Source organism: Eulemur rufifrons, chromosome 24 (genome assembly GCF_041146395.1).
Source record: "Eulemur rufifrons isolate Redbay chromosome 24, OSU_ERuf_1, whole genome shotgun sequence".
NCBI lineage: Eukaryota > Metazoa > Chordata > Mammalia > Primates > Lemuridae > Eulemur > Eulemur rufifrons.
The window spans coordinates 6,111,451-6,127,323 of record NC_091006.1 but is presented as its reverse complement, the minus strand read 5'-3'; the positions used below and the strand labels follow the sequence as shown (position 1 = coordinate 6,127,323).

Here is a 15,873-nt window from a genome sequence, read left to right as displayed (position 1 = left end):
CAAAAATATGGAGTAGGCACACAACTGGTAAGAAGAGAACATGAGGCCAGCAGGAAGCCAATATACCTGCTTTATTAATAAGAAAGTATATTCACAGAAGAGATGAATCTAGATACAAGAGGGAGGGCTGAGGATGAGGAGAAATGAGGGCACCTCACTCACAAAAAGGAACTGCCACTGAGCCAGGACTCATCACTGGGAAACCAGGAGCAACCCTCAAGGTCCCCAGAAAAGACAATGTCTCAGAGGAGGAAAGGGAAACCACAATGATAAGGTAACTTGCTAACATCCTTCCTGGAGTTTTATCACTGCCCCAAAGTCACTTCCACCATTATCTTTGCCTGAGATAAGCGGAGGAGCCTGAGGGGCAGAGAGGAGTGAGGAAGGTTAGTTGTCAGGCGCTAGTCACTTGCAGGTGCACCTGTGTGCTGTGAGTTGCTGGGGGTTCTAGAGTTTTCGGTAAACCAGGTTGCAACATGAGAACATTTTTATGAATTTCTGGGAAACCGCCTAAAGATATCTTTGAAGAAGGATACCTGGTTCTTCTCACCTAACCTGTTGGGTGTTCTTTTCTCATTCTAAATATTCACCTTAATATAACCATAGAGCTAGTCAAGAAAAAGAAAGAAAAAAAAAAGAGAAAAATATTCACCTTAATACCTAAGGACTGTCAAAATCGTATAAGCGTCAGAGCCCGCGCAACTCCGATGAGCCTCTCGGGAACGCAAAACGGATCTCTCCTTCCCTGCTCCACGCCCTTCTCTGATCCCCGGGGCTCCCAGCAACGCAAATTCAGCGCCTGTCCGGAGAGAACTCCATTTCCCATCGGCCTCTGCGCTCGACACCTACATTTTTCTATCGCGCCCTACTCCGCCTACTCTCAGATTGTCCCCGGCCCCGCCCTCCTGCCCCTCAGGCCCTGACTCCCGCCTTTCGACGAGACCCTCTCAGTCCCCGCCTCTTACGTAAGGCACCGCCCACTCGCCCTGGCCTCCGTGAGGAGGCGTGGCTTCCGCGCAGTCGTGACGCCCATTGGCTGTCGCGTGGTCTGGAGGGCGTGGCTACGGGAGCCGGGCGGGCACGTTACGAACCGCTGCTGAGGTGGTGGCTGCGGCGAAGGATGCACCCGGCAGGTTCGGCGGCGGCGGGGACGCCCCGGCTGCGTAAGTGGCGTACGTGGCCGGCGGAGGAGATCGGGCGAGGGGGGGGAGCGTGTCGGGGCGGGGCGGCGGCGGCGGCGGCGGTTGGGGAGGTCACTGCAGGTCGGAGGTCACTAGATCAAGGATCTGGAGCTTCGAGGTGTGCACGGTGCGGGGATGCCAGGTCCGGGTACGGGTGCGTTGGGGTTAGTGTCTTTAGGAAATTCCTTTAGAGGAAAACAACTTGGGTGGGATATTGTGTGATGTGCAGAGAAACGCGACTTTCATTCATTTGCAGTTAGCGATCTGCCCTCCCCTGCTCCCCACCCTCCTGTGGCTCCCCATTGCCCTCGGGCGGTAGCCCACGCTCCTTAGTACTGCCTTTCTGGCCCTCTGTGAGCGGACAGGGCCATGTTTACGCCTCATTTTAGATTTGAACCCGTATTTACTGTACTATTAACCCCCTTTTCCTGTCTCTGAATTGGTTTCACTCTTTAAATTCTTCATCGCCATAAGTGTGCTATGCATTTCATTTATTCATTCAACATAACTTGCCTCAACTCCGCTTGTGCCAGGCCCCATGCTGAAATGTGGATAGTCAGTATAGTAGGAACCAGCATAGCCCCGGTCTTTGTTATATCACAGCTCACAGTTTACTGGGAAAAGAGACACTTAGCTAGGAAGCAACCAAGTCAACAAGATAATTGGGAAGCAATGATGACTGTAGAGGGAATAATCCCAGATGTGACTGGGCGTTGGTTGGGGCAGCCTCTCTGTTCCTCCATTCGGCGGTTGTTAGTTAGTTGTTAGTGCCTGGCTGGCCCTGTGGTGGGTGATGCAGGGACAGAGCAGTACCCAGACAGCCCTTGCTCCCGTCCTCATGGGGCTGTCAGTACAGAGCAGCAGACAGCGACAGTCTAGAGTGATGGAGCTGTGATGAGAGAAGTACAGGCAGAGGGGCAGGGGTAGGACGGGGACACAGGCAGAGCTATACAGCTGGGATGAGTGAAGCATAAGGCAGAGTAGCCAGCGCTGGGGTGGAGATGCTGTGGGAGCTCAGAGGAGGCAGGTGACCCAGCCTGGGGATGCCAGTGATGCCTCCTGAAGAGGGTACTTCTAATGAGGAGGAATCACCCAGATTTGTGGTAAGAGGGAAAGGCATTGGGGGTCTGTGCCAGGGCAGACAAATAGACAAATGGATATATATTTAGAAATTGTGAGGCCGGGCGCGGTGGCTCACGCCTGTAATCCTAGCACTCTGGGAGGCCGAGGTGGGCGGATCGCTCAAGGTCAGGAGTTCGAGACCAGCCTGAGCAAGAGCGAGACCCCGTCTCTACTAAAAATAGAAAGAAATTATATGGACAACTAAATATATACATATAGAAAAAAAAAATTAGCCGGGCATAGTGGCACATGCCTGTAGTCCCAGCTACTTGGGAGGCTGAGACAGGAGGATCGCTTGAGCCCAGGAGTCTGAGGTTGCTGTGAGCTAGGCTGACGCCACGGCACTCACTCTAGCCTGGGCAACAAAGTGAGACTCTGTCTCAAAAAAAAAAAAAAAAAAGAAATTGTGATGAGTGCTCAGAAGAGAAAAAGAAATCACTGGATATTATGAGAAGGAGCCAGGTGGGGCAAGTGCTCTATGTTGAGGAGTGAGAGGTCTCTCTGAGAAGGAGACATTGAGCTGAGGCCTGAGTGCGGTATTGGCAGGTGCTGCAGGAGGGAAGGTGGTCCCAGGTGGTAGCAGTGCATATTCCAAAGGCTGTGGGGGCAGTAAGCTTAGCAGGGTCAGGGCCCAACAGGAGCCCGTGTGGCTGGGGCATGGGAGCCCCTGGAGAGGTAGCAAACGGGGTTGATTGGCAGGGCTGGGTCATGCAGGGCCTAATAGGTGTTTGGATTTATTCTGAGCACAGTGGGCACTGATATTAGGCAGAGGATGATGTGGTCTCATTTGCATTTAAAAAGATCACTCTGGCTGTCCATTGGAGGGAAGATAGGTGGGGCTAAGAAGGGACAGGGGGACCAGGCAGGATATTTAAGTCAGGGGCGAGATGACAAAGTCTGAGAGGAGAGGGTGGATGTTGAGACACAGTGGGCAAGAACTAGCGATTGGTTGATTGGATGTCAGGCAGAAAAGGATTCAGGGTTTTGGACACCAAGGTAAGGGTCCAGGGGCAGCCAGACCTGGGTCTGAAGACAGGAGACAAGTGGCTTGTTACCTACTATCAATTACTAGCCCCCAACTCTTCCTCTCAATGATTTGTAGCCTGAAAACAGACCCAGGTCTCCTCAATCCCAAAGCAAGCAGCACTGGCCCCAGCCTTGTCCCCGTGCCCCGTGTCCCTTTTCCCTCTCCTACTTCTGGCCAGAAGGGCCAGCTTCACTCTTGCTCAGGCTGGTCTCAAACTCCTAAGCGCAAGCAATCCTCCTGCCTCGGCCTCCCAGAGATCACAGGTGTGAGCCACCACCATGCTTGGCCCTCTGTTCTCCACACGAAGCATTTTAGAAAATTCTGAAACCTGGCTCTGCCTCATACTGTGTGTATGACTTTGGGCAAGGGCTTTCTTTGGGGCTCACTTTATCATGGGAATGATAATAGCATTGGCAGAAATGGGTTGTTATGAGGATTAAACGAGTTAATCCATAGTGTTTAAAACACCAGCGTGGCGTGTAGTAAGTGGTCAACCAGGGTTTAGTTATTGTAATATCTGTCAAATACACCAGGGCTGGACTCCTGCCCTGCTACTCGCTCAGTTTCACCCTTTGCACAAGTCATTTGGCTGCTTGGGCCTCGGTTTCCACGTCTGTGAAATGGGGGGGGGGTGGCTGTTCATTCATTGGGTTTTTACTGAGTACCTGTTCTAGCCCTGCTCTAGGGCTGGGGATTCGGCTGTGAGCAAGACGCAGCTCCCCACCTTAGTGGGGCTCACAGTTGAGTAAGGGAGACAGCGAACAAATAAATAAAACAGCTAGTGATCCAGCTGCTGCCGAGCTGGTGGCTGCCAGTGAAGCAGGGAAGGGGGCTGGGGAGTGCCGCAAAGAGAAGTGCGGTTGTGGACCGGATGGTCGTGGAAGGCCCCACTGAGCAAAGACCTGGAGGATGTTGGGGGAAGAGCTTTCTGAGCAGAGGCACAGCTGGCGCAGGGGCCTGGAGGTGGGAGCAGATGAGTGGGGGAGCGTGGGAGGTACGGACATAGGCCTGGTTCGTAAAAAGCTTGGCACAGGATTTGAGGAACAATAGGCCCCAATGCGTATCACTACGTAGTAGCTCTCAACGTCATCATCATCATCATCGGTATCTGGATAGATGGACGGATGGACAGATGGATAGATGGATGGGCCTTCACCCGACAGCCCATCTGACATCAAAACCAGTGTCTCTAATGGTGACACCGGCCCTGCACTGCACGGGAGCAGGAGGGAGAGCTGTGGGATGAATGAGGCTCTGCACCCCTCTTCCCTTGCAGCCTCGAAGCGGAGGATCCCTGTGTCCCAGCCAGGCATGGCCGACCCCCACCAGCTTTTCGATGATACAAGTTCAGCCCAGAGCCGGGGCTATGGGGCCCAGCGGGCACCTGGCGGCCTGGGCTACCCCTCAGGCTCCACCTCACCCCAGGCCGCCTTCCTGGCTGATCCTGTGTCCAACATGGCCATGGCCTACGGGAGCAGCCTGGCCGCGCAGGGCAAGGAGCTGGTGGATAAGAATGTGAGTGGGCCAGGGCTGGCGGGAGTTGGGGGGGGCGCGGGGCACAGGCCTCAGGCTTGAGTTCTGCCTCCCCAGATCGACCGCTTCATCCCTGTCACCAAGCTCAAGTATTACTTCGCTGTGGATACCATGTATGTGGGCAAGAAGCTGGGCCTGCTCTTCTTCCCCTACCTGCACCAGGTCAGCACCGCCCCAGGGGAACGCCAGTCTCGGCCAGCCAGCCTGTTGGGGATTGGGCCGTGCCAAGCGCTGGGGGAGGGCCTGTAAGCGGGGCGGAGGGGCGTGGCTCCGGGGTCCTGCCCACTCCCCCCCTCTCCCCACAGGACTGGGAGGTGCAGTATCAGCAGGACACACCTGTAGCCCCCCGCTTTGACGTCAACGCCCCGGACCTCTACATTCCAGGTTGCCCCGCACCCTCCTCCCTCTGGGTGGGCGTGTCTGGGGCCGGGATTTGGTGCCTGGAGGCCCAAGATGGTCCCTCCTCCTCTGACCAGCGTCTGTGTGTCTGCCTCCCACAGCCATGGCTTTCATCACCTACGTCTTGGTGGCTGGCCTTGCGCTGGGGACCCAGGATCGGTAAGGGAGGCGTGGGGCAGGCAGAGTGGGGTGCGGTTTGGGGGCCAGGTTGTGGTCAGGGAGGTCATGTCCCCACCGCAGCCCCTCATGCTGTCCATGGCTCCCTGATCAAGCCTGGCTCCTCAGCCTGCACTGCCCCTCCCCCTTGCTCCCCTGGTCCTTCTTCCGTCCCTGCAGGGGGCCCAGCGCTGCTTCCCCAGGGCCCTGTGCATATCCACTGCCTCTTGTTCAGGAGTATGTCCCTCCCCTGCATCACGCGCCAAGCACCTGCTCCTTCATGTTGTCTCCAGTCCAATGTCACTGCCCCAGGGAAGCCTTCCTGGCCCGCCATCCGTGCCCTTCTGGGCGTCACTGTCTGGGGACAGGTCTGCCTTCCTCCCCAGAATGGGATTTCCATAAAGATAGGGCCCAGATGCACCTTGGCCACGGCCAGGTCTCCAGTCCCACCAAACACAGACTGTCCCCAGGCACATGCTCAGGGAGTGACAGCCTGGGTGCTGGCAGGTTCTCTCCAGACCTCCTGGGGCTGCAGGCGAGCTCGGCCTTGGCCTGGCTGACACTGGAGGTGCTGGCCATCCTGCTCAGTCTCTACCTGGTCACCGTCAACACCGACCTCACCACCATCGACCTGGTGGCCTTCCTGGGCTACAAATACGTCGGGTGAGTCCCCTACCCTGCCTGCCAGCCCCTGCCCTCGGCCTCTTCCTCACACCAGCCTTCTCTCCCTCCCCCCAGGATGATTGGCGGGGTCCTCATGGGCCTGCTCTTTGGGAAGATTGGCTACTACCTGGTGCTGGGCTGGTGCTGTGTGTCCATCTTTGTATTCATGGTGAGGCTGAGGGCACAGGCCCCCTGAGCAGAGCTGGGGTCCCGGGAGGCATCCAGGCAGAGGATGTCAGGTGGGGAGTTTAGACCAGAGCCACACTGCCGAACTGAGGGGCCGTGGGGTAGCTGTCCCAGCCTGGGGCTCAGGAGGGCTTCCTGGGAGAGGAGGGGCAGCCTGGCAGGAGCGGAGGCTGGACTTGTGTCACACGGCACGGGTCTCTCTGGAGCCCCACGGAGGGCCTTCGGACCCTGCGAGGGGCCGGGTGTACCCAGCATGCAGGCTCCCCTCTCCTCATGGGGGGCTTTCCTGGAAGGAGATTTTCTGAGAGCCCTTCTGGCTGGACTGGGGTGCTGGCTGAGAGCAGTGGGGTCTGCCAGGCCAGGGTTGACCCCAGGCTTCGCTGGATCCTGAGCAAATCACTTCCTCACTTTCCCCTTTTGTAAAATGGGACGGTAATACTTGCTGCTAGGGTTCCGGGAGGAGGTGGTAGGAGCACCTGTGAGAGGTGGAGGGCGAACACACCTGCAGGTGGGCCCAATCTGACCTTCGCACAGACTTTGATTTAGATATCACTTAAAAGTTTTTTTTGTTTTTTGTTTTTTTTTTTTAAATAGCATTTCTGGCTAGTCTGGAATAATTGTCATCTGGCCAACGCAAGAGGGTGGCAGCCCCCTGGCCCCCTCCCTCAACTGATGGGTCTTGCCTCGTATTTTGCTTAGGGCCTGGGGAGGAGCGAGTCCTCACCACCTGTTGGGAGATTTGGGGAAACTGGGGCCCCCGGAGCAGAAACTTGAGGCTGCAGAGGGGCAGGGACTTGTCCCCAGGTAGCAGGCTCGAGGGCAAACACCGTCTTTCCCACCCAGATCCGGACGCTGCGGCTGAAGATCCTGGCAGAGGCGGCGGCCGAAGGGGTCCCAGTGCGCGGGGCCCGGAACCAGCTGCGCATGTACCTGACCATGGCCGTGGCGGCGGCGCAGCCCCTGCTCATGTACTGGCTCACCTTCCACCTGGTGCGGTGAGGCGCCTCCCGCCGCGGCTCCCGGTCGCCAAGCTGCCGCCGGACTCATCTCCCGCCCGCGGCCCGGGTCCGCCCCGCCCGGGCGCAGGCGCCGCCCCGTCCCCAGGTCCCCCTCCCCGCCGCGGTGCTGAGATCTCCAGCTGCACAGGCCGCCCGCGCGGCCGCTGTTACCGAAACAATAAAGCCCGATGGGCACGGCGTGGGCAGCCTCTCCTTGGCCACGAGCACGGCTGGGCAGGGAGCCGGGGACGGACGCGACGGGAGGGACAGGGGCCGGCACAGCGCTGTCGAGAGACCGGAGGCTGGAGAAAGGTTTAATGAGCCCGCCTGGGCCCCTCAGTGGGAAGCCTTCTTGCCCTTCTCCTCCTTCTTGCCCTTCTTGTTCTTCTTCACCTTGGGCTTCTGGGCCTTGCCCGGGGAGCTTCCGTGCTGCTTGGCGCCGGCGGCGTGGGGCTGTGGGCCAGGGCAGCGGGCGGGAGAGAAGGGAGTTAGTCGCGGGCTGGAAGTGGAGACCGGCCCCAGCGCGAGGACGCTGACCTTGCTCGGGGCACAGGACAACGCCTGGGAGGAGGGGGAGCCCCTTACCTTCCCCTCCGAGTCCGAGTCGCTGGAGCTGCTGCTGGAGTCTGAGGAGCTGCCATGGCCGTGCTACATGGAGGTGTGGCAGTGAGGCGGGTGCCCAGGTCCCCCAAGGCACAACAGGACCCTAAAGTCAAAGGCAGTGCTCCCTCCAACCCCTAGGAATGTGCCCAGTGGTGAGGTGACTTACCCTAGGGTTGTGAGCTGCCCCTGCCTGGCCCGGAACTTTGGGGGGACTGTGCTTGAGGTCTCCCACCTGGCCTGCCCCACCGGGCTTCTTGGAAGTGGATCCCAGGGCTGCAGAGAGAAGAGAAGCTCAGGGAGTGCCCCCTTGGTGGCAGCCCCCAGGTTTGAGTCTGGCCCCCTGCGCCTCAAGGCCACCACTTCCCAGAGCGCACCTGCTGCCAGGTCGAGGTCCATGGTGGAATGTGTGTCTGGAGGGCCGGGAGGCCTGGGCAGTGCTGGGAGGGCCGGGGAGGGGCAGTGGGACCTGCTAGACCTTTGTCCTGGGTCCTCAGCCCTGACTCACCGCCCCTCCCTGGTACCGCCCAGCTTCTCCTGTGTGGGAGGTGGGAGAGGCGGACAGTTACTGCCTTGCCCCAGCCTTGGTGAGGGGGTTCTGTGGATGGTGTTCAGGGAAGAGGGGCTCAGCTGTCATCAGCTTCCCCCGGAAGGCCAGATGCCTGCTCTGAAGATATGAGAGGGAGAAATGCCACCCCATGCTCTCCTGTACCTTGGTGACGCTGACGCTCCGTGTGTGTAACACTTTAACAGCGCCACGCACATTCTGAGGGCTGCGGGCATCTCAACTCACCTTCACAGCCCCTCCGTGGCATGGTGAGGAGGAGTGGAGCAAAAACTCGGGACCATCAACTAGTCATTTGATGCCTAGTTGTGTCATCAGGGCGACCTCCAGAAAGTTGCTTCACTGCTCTGTGCCTCAGTTTCCTCATCTGTAAATGACAGCTACCCCATGGGGTTGATGTGAGAATCAAATGGGTCCATTTCCTAGAAATGGTGCCTGGCCCAGAGTGTTTATAAAATAATGTATTCAGTTCTTTGGTAGGTATCTTATGCCATAGACCTGGGGCTTAAACAACAGTCCTGGAGGCTGGAAGTCCAATACCAAGGTGCTGGCAGCTCCAGTGTGTGGGGAGCGCCTGCTTCTTGGCTCGGGGACAGCCACCTTCTCTCTGCCTTCTCACATGGCCAAGAGCAAGATCACCTCAGTTTGCTTTTTATGAGGGCACTAATCGCATTCATGAGGGCTCCACCCTCATCAGCTGATTACCACCCAAATGTCCCACCTCCAAATGCCAATACATTGGGGACTACGCTTCAACATATGCATGGGGGGGAGGGGACACAAATAGTCCCTAACAGTAGGTATTGTTACTACCCCTATTTTCCAGGTGAGAAAACAGGGAGCAGCAGGGCAGATGATGGGGGGCAAACAGAGCATGAACAGGCTGGAACTGGGATTCAAACCCATGTGATGTCCAAGGCTTGGCCTGGCCCCTCAGTGTCACCCTCTTGGGGGCTCCCCGTGGAACGCGCAGCCAGCCGAGCCCAGCCTTCCCCAGCGCCCCCCTCACCCTGGACTGGGCCCAGGTCAGAATGGGGAAAGGACTGGGGCCTGAGCCAGCTGCTCTTATCTGTGGGTGGCTAGGTGTCCCTGGGCGTCCCTCTCCAGCCCTGCCCTGGCACCAGCAACTGTTCAGGCTGCCTGTTCCTGCAGGGAGTGGGTGTCTTGGCAGAGGCAGGTGGCTGAGGCCTGGGGATGATCATGCCTGTCACACCCTCGTACACTCAGGTGTCTGCTCAAATGTCTGTTCCTCAGGGGGACCTGCCCTGACTGCCGGCAACCCAGAGCCCCGCCACGCCATCCCTTTGCCCTGCTGCTGTCCAGCACAGCCCGTGCCTGCCGCCCTCTGCAGTTATCTCTGTTCCCTTTGGTTCCTTCGCACGTATTCATTGAGCACCTACTATGAATCCAACACGGCTCCAGTGCTGGCGGTACAGAGGTGAACAAAATCAGCGAAAATTCCAGCCTCGCAAAATTGACATTCTAGTGGGGAGAACAAAGTGAAATGTATAGCATGTTAGACAAAAACTGGAAATAAACTATTCATCAACTGGTGAATGGATAGACAATGGAATATTATTCAGCAGTAACAAGGAACAAACTCCTGACACGTGCTACATCACAGATGAACCTCAAAACATTACGCTGGGGGGAGGAAGCCAGACAAGGGGGCCCACGTATTGTATGATAACATTTATGTGAAATGATTAGAAAAGGCAATTATAGCGACAGAGTGATTGCTGGGAGCTAAGGGGTAGGAGCAGGGATTAACTGTAAATGGGCATGAGGAACCTTATTCAGGGGAAGAAAATGTTCTAGAACTGAGTTATGGTGACAGTTGCACCACTTGGTAAAGTTATTGAAAATCAATGAATTCCATATTTATTTTTTTTTATTTATTTTTTTTATTTTATTTTTTTTTTTGAGACAGTCTCACTCTGTTGCCCGGGCTAGAGTGAGTGCCGTGGCGTCAGCCTAGCTCACAGCAACCTCAAACTCCTGGGCTTAAGCGATCCTACTGCCTCAGCCTCCCGAGTAGCTGGGACTACAGGCATGCGCCACCATGCCCGGCTAATTTTTTTGTATATATATATTTTAGTTGTCCATATAATTTCTTTCTATTTTTAGTAGAGACGGGGTCTCGCTCAGGCTGGTCTCGAACTCCTGACCTTGAGCGATCCACCCACCTCGGCCTCCCAGAGTGCTAGGATTACAGGCGTGAGCCACCGCGCCCGGCCTGAATTCCATATTTAAAATAAGTTAGTTTAGTGCAACTGACATCTCAATAAAAGCTATTTTTTTCTTCCCTCCCATGCCCCCACTGTATTTTTTTTTTTAAAAGAAACAGCAGGAAAGGGGGATGAATAGTGATGACTGCCTGGCATGTTGGGGAGGGGCTGGATTTTAGAGAGTCACCAGGGAAAGCCTCACTGAAATCTTTTTTGAATAAAGATTTGGAGATGGGGCAGCAAGCGTATAGGGGAAGAGTGTGCTGGGCAGACGGAAGAGCGACTGCAAAGGGCCTGCGGCAGGAAAGTACCTGGTGACCGAGGAACTGCAGAGGTCAGAGTAGCGGAGGGAATGGAGGGAGAACGGTAGGTGCGGCCGGGGAGGGAAGGGGAGGTGGGATCTCGTAAATGAAAGCTCTCTGGTATCTGCTCTGCGTGAGAGCAGGTGAGTGATGATGTGGCCTTGCTGGCAAGTGGATGCAAAGTGAGAACAGAAACTCCATAAGGGTGGGGACCTCGTCTGCTTTGTTCGTCACTGAGTGGTGTGACTCAGAGTTGTGCTATCACTTGAGTTACTAGTGAGTTTACCTGATGCCAGGCTCTGTGCTAATGGCACGTTAGAGCCGGCACAGAGCGGCTGCGAGTTTGGGTTCTGGCGGTCGATCTGTTCACAGGGGAATCCTTGTTCCACGCCTTACTGCTTTGTGGACAAGCACGTTAGTTACTCCGGACCTGCTTCCACCTGTGTGCATGGAAATCTTACCTTGGGAGGTCAGTGGTTTTGCACAGAACCTGCCTGGCATACGGAAAATAGATGCTCAATAGATGTTAGGTTTTTTAAAATTGTTATCCTGAAATACCACCTCATTATTCCTCACAAAACTGGCAGTAGGATCCCCATGGTTTATTTGTTTGTGTGTTTAGGATTTTTTACTTTTGTTTTTTTGAGACAGGATCTTGCTCTGTCACCCAGGCTAGAGTGTAGTGGCATCATCATAGTTCATTGCAACCTCAAACTCCTGGGCTCAAGCAATCCTCCTGTTTCAGCCTCCTGAGTAGCTGGGACTACATACAGGTGCATGGCACCACATCTGGCTAATTTTCAAATTTTTTGTAGAGATGGGGTCTTGCTATGTTGTTCAGGCTGGTCTTGAACACCTGGCCTCAAGTGATCCTCCCACCTCAACCTCCCAAAGTGCTGAGATTGTAGGTGTGAGCCACCATGCCTGTCCAGATCCCCATGTTTTATATGAGGCAAATGAGCCTGAAAAAGGTACAGTTTCTTGCCCAAGGACACCAGGCCAGTAAGATGTGGAGCAACAGTGTGAGACCTTCCAGGCCCTGAAGACGTAGCCATGCTAAAGTTTCGGAGCGGGTGAATGGGCAGAGGGAGACCTGGCCTGGTCCTGGGGACTCCCATCCATTCATGCCTATATTGTAGTTAGGATGTGGTCTGGCAGCTTTCAGAGAGACCCAAAAGACAAGAGACTCGACAAGATAGCGTTTCCTTTCTCATAGGAAAGCCTGAGCTGGTGGGAGCCCAGAATGGGTAAGTGCATGTTCTCCATGAGATCATCCAGGGACCCAGGCTCCTTCCGTCTTCTTGCTCTGCATCCCTCCAGGGACCTGGGACCTACGGGGTGGCCAGCCCCCACTATCAGGTTCTCAGGAAGGAAAAGGACAAGTGGGAGTGCACTACTTCCCTTTAAGGACCTGACCTGGAAGCAGCATGCACACGCAACCTCTTAGCCAGGACAGATGGCCACTTCTAGCTTCGAGAGAGGCTGGGAAACATCATGTCTAGCTGGGTAAAACCTGGAACTTCTATTACTAAAAAAAGGGGGAAATGGATGTGGGAGCCTGTCTTTGTCACTACTCCCTACTGGTGGCAGCTGCCCCTTACTCCCCTGCTCTGCCTGGCCCAGATTTACAAATAGAAGCTAAGAGTACAGCTGGGCATGTGAACACAGAAAGGTGGGAAACATAGGTGTGAGGTCCAAAGACAAGAGCCTGGCCGTCCTTCTGGTCTTTGTAAATTAGTTCCCTGCCATTCCGTTCTCATCCACCATGACTACAGCGGCAGGGACAGTAGCTTACATCGTCTCTCTCCCCAGGCCCTGCCTGGCCCTGGCCACTCCTTACCTATCAATGGGACAGGTGGAATGTGGGATTCCCATCAATCCTGCTTTGGCATCTAATGGCTCTGCCCTCCTCTGCTTGTTCCCTGACTACTTCTGACTACTTGGGGCAAAGAGTAGAAACAGTGCCTTCTCCCCTGAAGAAAAAAGGGACTTGTGTCCCAACTTGGCCTGCAGCAATATTGACGATGTTCACTCCTACGTCAGCTTACCCGTTCTCTAACGTTTCCAGCAGACTCCTTCAGGGGGTTACTCCAATCCTGAAGTTTTTACTTAACCATTGCAATTTAGGGTGAGATTTCTGGTTGTAAACTTTAGTGGACATGGAAGCCAAGATGGTGTAGGAGCAAGGGTTGGCTAATGGGAGAAATGGTTCTCTGTGGGAGTCTCACGCTCCTGCACGCCTGAGGGCTGACGTGGTTGATCGGAAAAGCAACTGCCGCAAGAATTGGTTTAGTTTCTTTCCTGAAGTTTATGTGAAAAAGAGTGCCCCAGTCCCATAAACATCCTAATCCCTGTTCTGGAATGTTTCCTTTGAAATCAACCACATCCCCAGAAACAGATGATCTTAAGCATGCAGCACGAAGGGACTGTTTCCTTTCCCAAAAGACAGAAGCACTAAGACCAGTCAGTCCAGGAAAGAATCCTGAGGGCCAAACCAGAATTTTAAATCCCACAGGCCCCCTTCTGGGGACTTGCCACCTGGAGGCTGCACCCATTGGGGGGCCTGAGCTTGACATCAGGAGGAAGCAAGATGCGTCAGTCCCAGGAACAATGAGGGTAGAATCCCAAATTTCTAAAATAGTCTATATTACCCCCTAGCCCTTTGTCTCGATCTTTCCCCAGGAGATGGACTAGGGAGAAACCCTTTCTGGGGACAGCCACACTGTCAGCCTTACCAAAGTGTATAGACCAGGAGAAGGCAGAGTGAGAAATTTGAGATAATTTATTTTTTTGTTTTCAATGAGTTGATTAAAAAAAATTTTTTTAATCTGTTACCCGGGCTAGAGGGCAGTGGCATCATCATAGCTCACAGCAACCTCAAACTCCTGGGCTCACAAAATCCTCCTGCCTCAGCCTCCCGAACACAGTCTAGGCTCTAAAGATATTTGAAAATGTGGAGCAGTGTCAGATGATCTTCCTGCCTCAGCCTCTCGAGTAGCTGGGATTACAGGCATGCACCACCACGTCCAGCTAATTTTTCTTATTTTTTGTAGAGACAGGGTCTCGCTATTGCCCAGGCTATTTTCGAACTCCTGACCTCAAGTGATCCTCCTGCCCTGGCCTCCCAGCATGCTAGGATTACAGGCATGAGCCACCGTGCTGCCGAGCAGCCTGAAGATGAGGGAGGTGTGAAATGCCCATTCAATACCTTGGCTACCGGCCCACTGTTGGGCAGCCTTTGCAACAAGAGCACCATTGTCAGCCTGTGAATGGTCCAGAGAGTTGAACACATGACAGTTTAGCTTCAAGGGCCACAATGGCATGGTGGGAAGTTGGCCGACCAGACTGGAGCAGCAGTACTGTGACCCGGAGAAGTGTCAGCTGTGGTGAGACACCACACTGGTGGCCCGTGAGGGGCCCAAAGGCCTAATGCGGCCAATCTGCCAGGAGCAGGTGGGGCCTCCCTCACCATGAGACAAGGACAAATTCTGGCAGAAGCAGCAAGTTAGAGTGGGAGCTTGTGCATCAGAAAACACATAAAGGCATACTGTAATAAAAAGCCACAAAAGCTTAATTGTTCAGAAGAGAATTCACTTGATTTTCTCACTGCAGTAGAATTAAAGTGATTCCCAACAGGATTTTTTGTGGGTTTTTGTTTTTTGTTTCTGAGATAGGGTCTCGCTCTGTAGCCCAGGCTGGAGTGCAGTGGTATCATCATAGCTCACTGCAACCTCAACTCCAACTCCTGGGCTCAAGCGATCCTCCTGCCTCAGCCTCCCAAATAGCTGGGACTACAGGCTCACACCACCATGCTCCATCAATTTTTCTATTTTTTGTAGAGATGGGGTCTTGATATTGCCCAGGCTGGTCTTTACTCCTGACCTCAAGCGATCTTCCTGCCTCGCCTCAGCCTCCCAAAATGCTAGGATTACAAGCATGAGCCACCATGTCTGGCTCCCCCAATTTCTTAAAAAACCCAAATGCACATTTCTTCTTTCCATGACTAAGACGCGAAGGAGAGGCAACTCTTGTTGGAGCCAATGGAGAAAGGTCTCGTTCCAGGCCAGAGGCACAGGTGGGTGTGGGCTTCCTGATCCCAAAGAGGGAACAGGAGCGGAGCAGCGGGAAGCAGTGGATCTGAGCGTTGCTCATGGGGTGCGGGGCAGGTGTAGGGAGAGCCACCAACTCCTGAGGAACCAGGAGATGGGTGGGTGGGCAGGGGCGGGACACCAGCCTGAAGCAGGCCCTCCCTGATCACCGCCTAGGCACAGCACAACCCGACACCTGTGTGCTCACCCAGCCCGCACGGCAGCTCCCACTCACAGCCGAGGGCACGGCAGGGTCACGGGCGTTAAGTGGCTTGCCTACTGCTACATACCCAGAGTCGTGGGCGGGGAGGCTCTTCCCAACACCCAGACCCCCTTTCCCTGGACCCTCAGGCTTGTGCAAAGCTCTGGGGTCCAATTTGTTTGGGACATGGCCAGTAGGTCCCACTTGCTCACCGAGTCTGAGCCAGCTGCGCTGACTGCCCAGTGCTGGGAGCGCGTCAGAATGCGTTAGCGACACTGCATGGGCGAGGCAGGCAGGAAGGGGCAGATGCGGTATTTGCCCAATTTGCTTCTGGAATAGATTTTTAAGCCCTAAGGGATTTCTAGAAGGTCCAAGCAAAGGACACCCAAGGCCTTCTGTTCCAGGGAGAGTCCACAGCAGCATCTAGAACTGTGTGCGGTACCTGGCTGCTCTGGGAGTGAGGGCCCAGCCGCCTGCCTGACCTCAGGACCACCCTATTTGAAGGAGGAGGGGAGGAAAGGGGCTGCTAGAGTCTAGAAACGGGAAGGAACACCCATGGGGAGGCAGGACTGGGCCTGAGCCTGGGGGCCAAATCCAGCTGGCGGTGCTCGGTCTGTTTCAAC

The 15,873-nt window shown here is 55.1% G+C and overlaps 2 protein-coding genes across 4 annotated transcripts; one reads left to right on the top strand and one right to left on the bottom strand.

The window, feature by feature from the left end:
- Window positions 1-1,092: 1,092 nt before the first annotated feature.
- On the top strand, window positions 1,093-7,537 carry YIF1B (Yip1 interacting factor homolog B, membrane trafficking protein). Of its 3 annotated transcripts, none has more exons than XM_069457498.1 (8): window positions 1,093-1,163; window positions 4,607-4,845; window positions 4,921-5,025; window positions 5,169-5,247; window positions 5,364-5,421; window positions 5,926-6,081; window positions 6,157-6,250; window positions 7,111-7,537. In XM_069457498.1, the coding sequence occupies exons 1-8, from the start codon at window positions 1,121-1,123 to the stop codon at window positions 7,264-7,266; spliced, it is 930 nt and encodes a 309-aa protein (XP_069313599.1). In that variant the 5' UTR covers window positions 1,093-1,120; the 3' UTR covers window positions 7,267-7,537. The 3 variants fall into 3 exon arrangements, with proteins under 3 accessions (XP_069313599.1, XP_069313598.1, XP_069313600.1); XM_069457497.1 differs by having other exon boundaries at window positions 1,093-1,172; XM_069457499.1 differs by lacking the exon at window positions 1,093-1,163 and adding an exon at window positions 1,266-1,299.
- Window positions 7,538-7,601: 64 nt separating this feature from the next.
- On the bottom strand, window positions 7,602-8,264 carry C24H19orf33 (chromosome 24 C19orf33 homolog). Its single transcript, XM_069458447.1, has 4 exons — window positions 8,243-8,264; window positions 8,035-8,141; window positions 7,851-7,913; window positions 7,602-7,718 (listed from the first exon to the last, which is right to left on the bottom strand). The coding sequence occupies exons 1-4, from the start codon at window positions 8,262-8,264 to the stop codon at window positions 7,602-7,604; spliced, it is 309 nt and encodes a 102-aa protein (XP_069314548.1).
- Window positions 8,265-15,873: the final 7,609 nt, after the last annotated feature.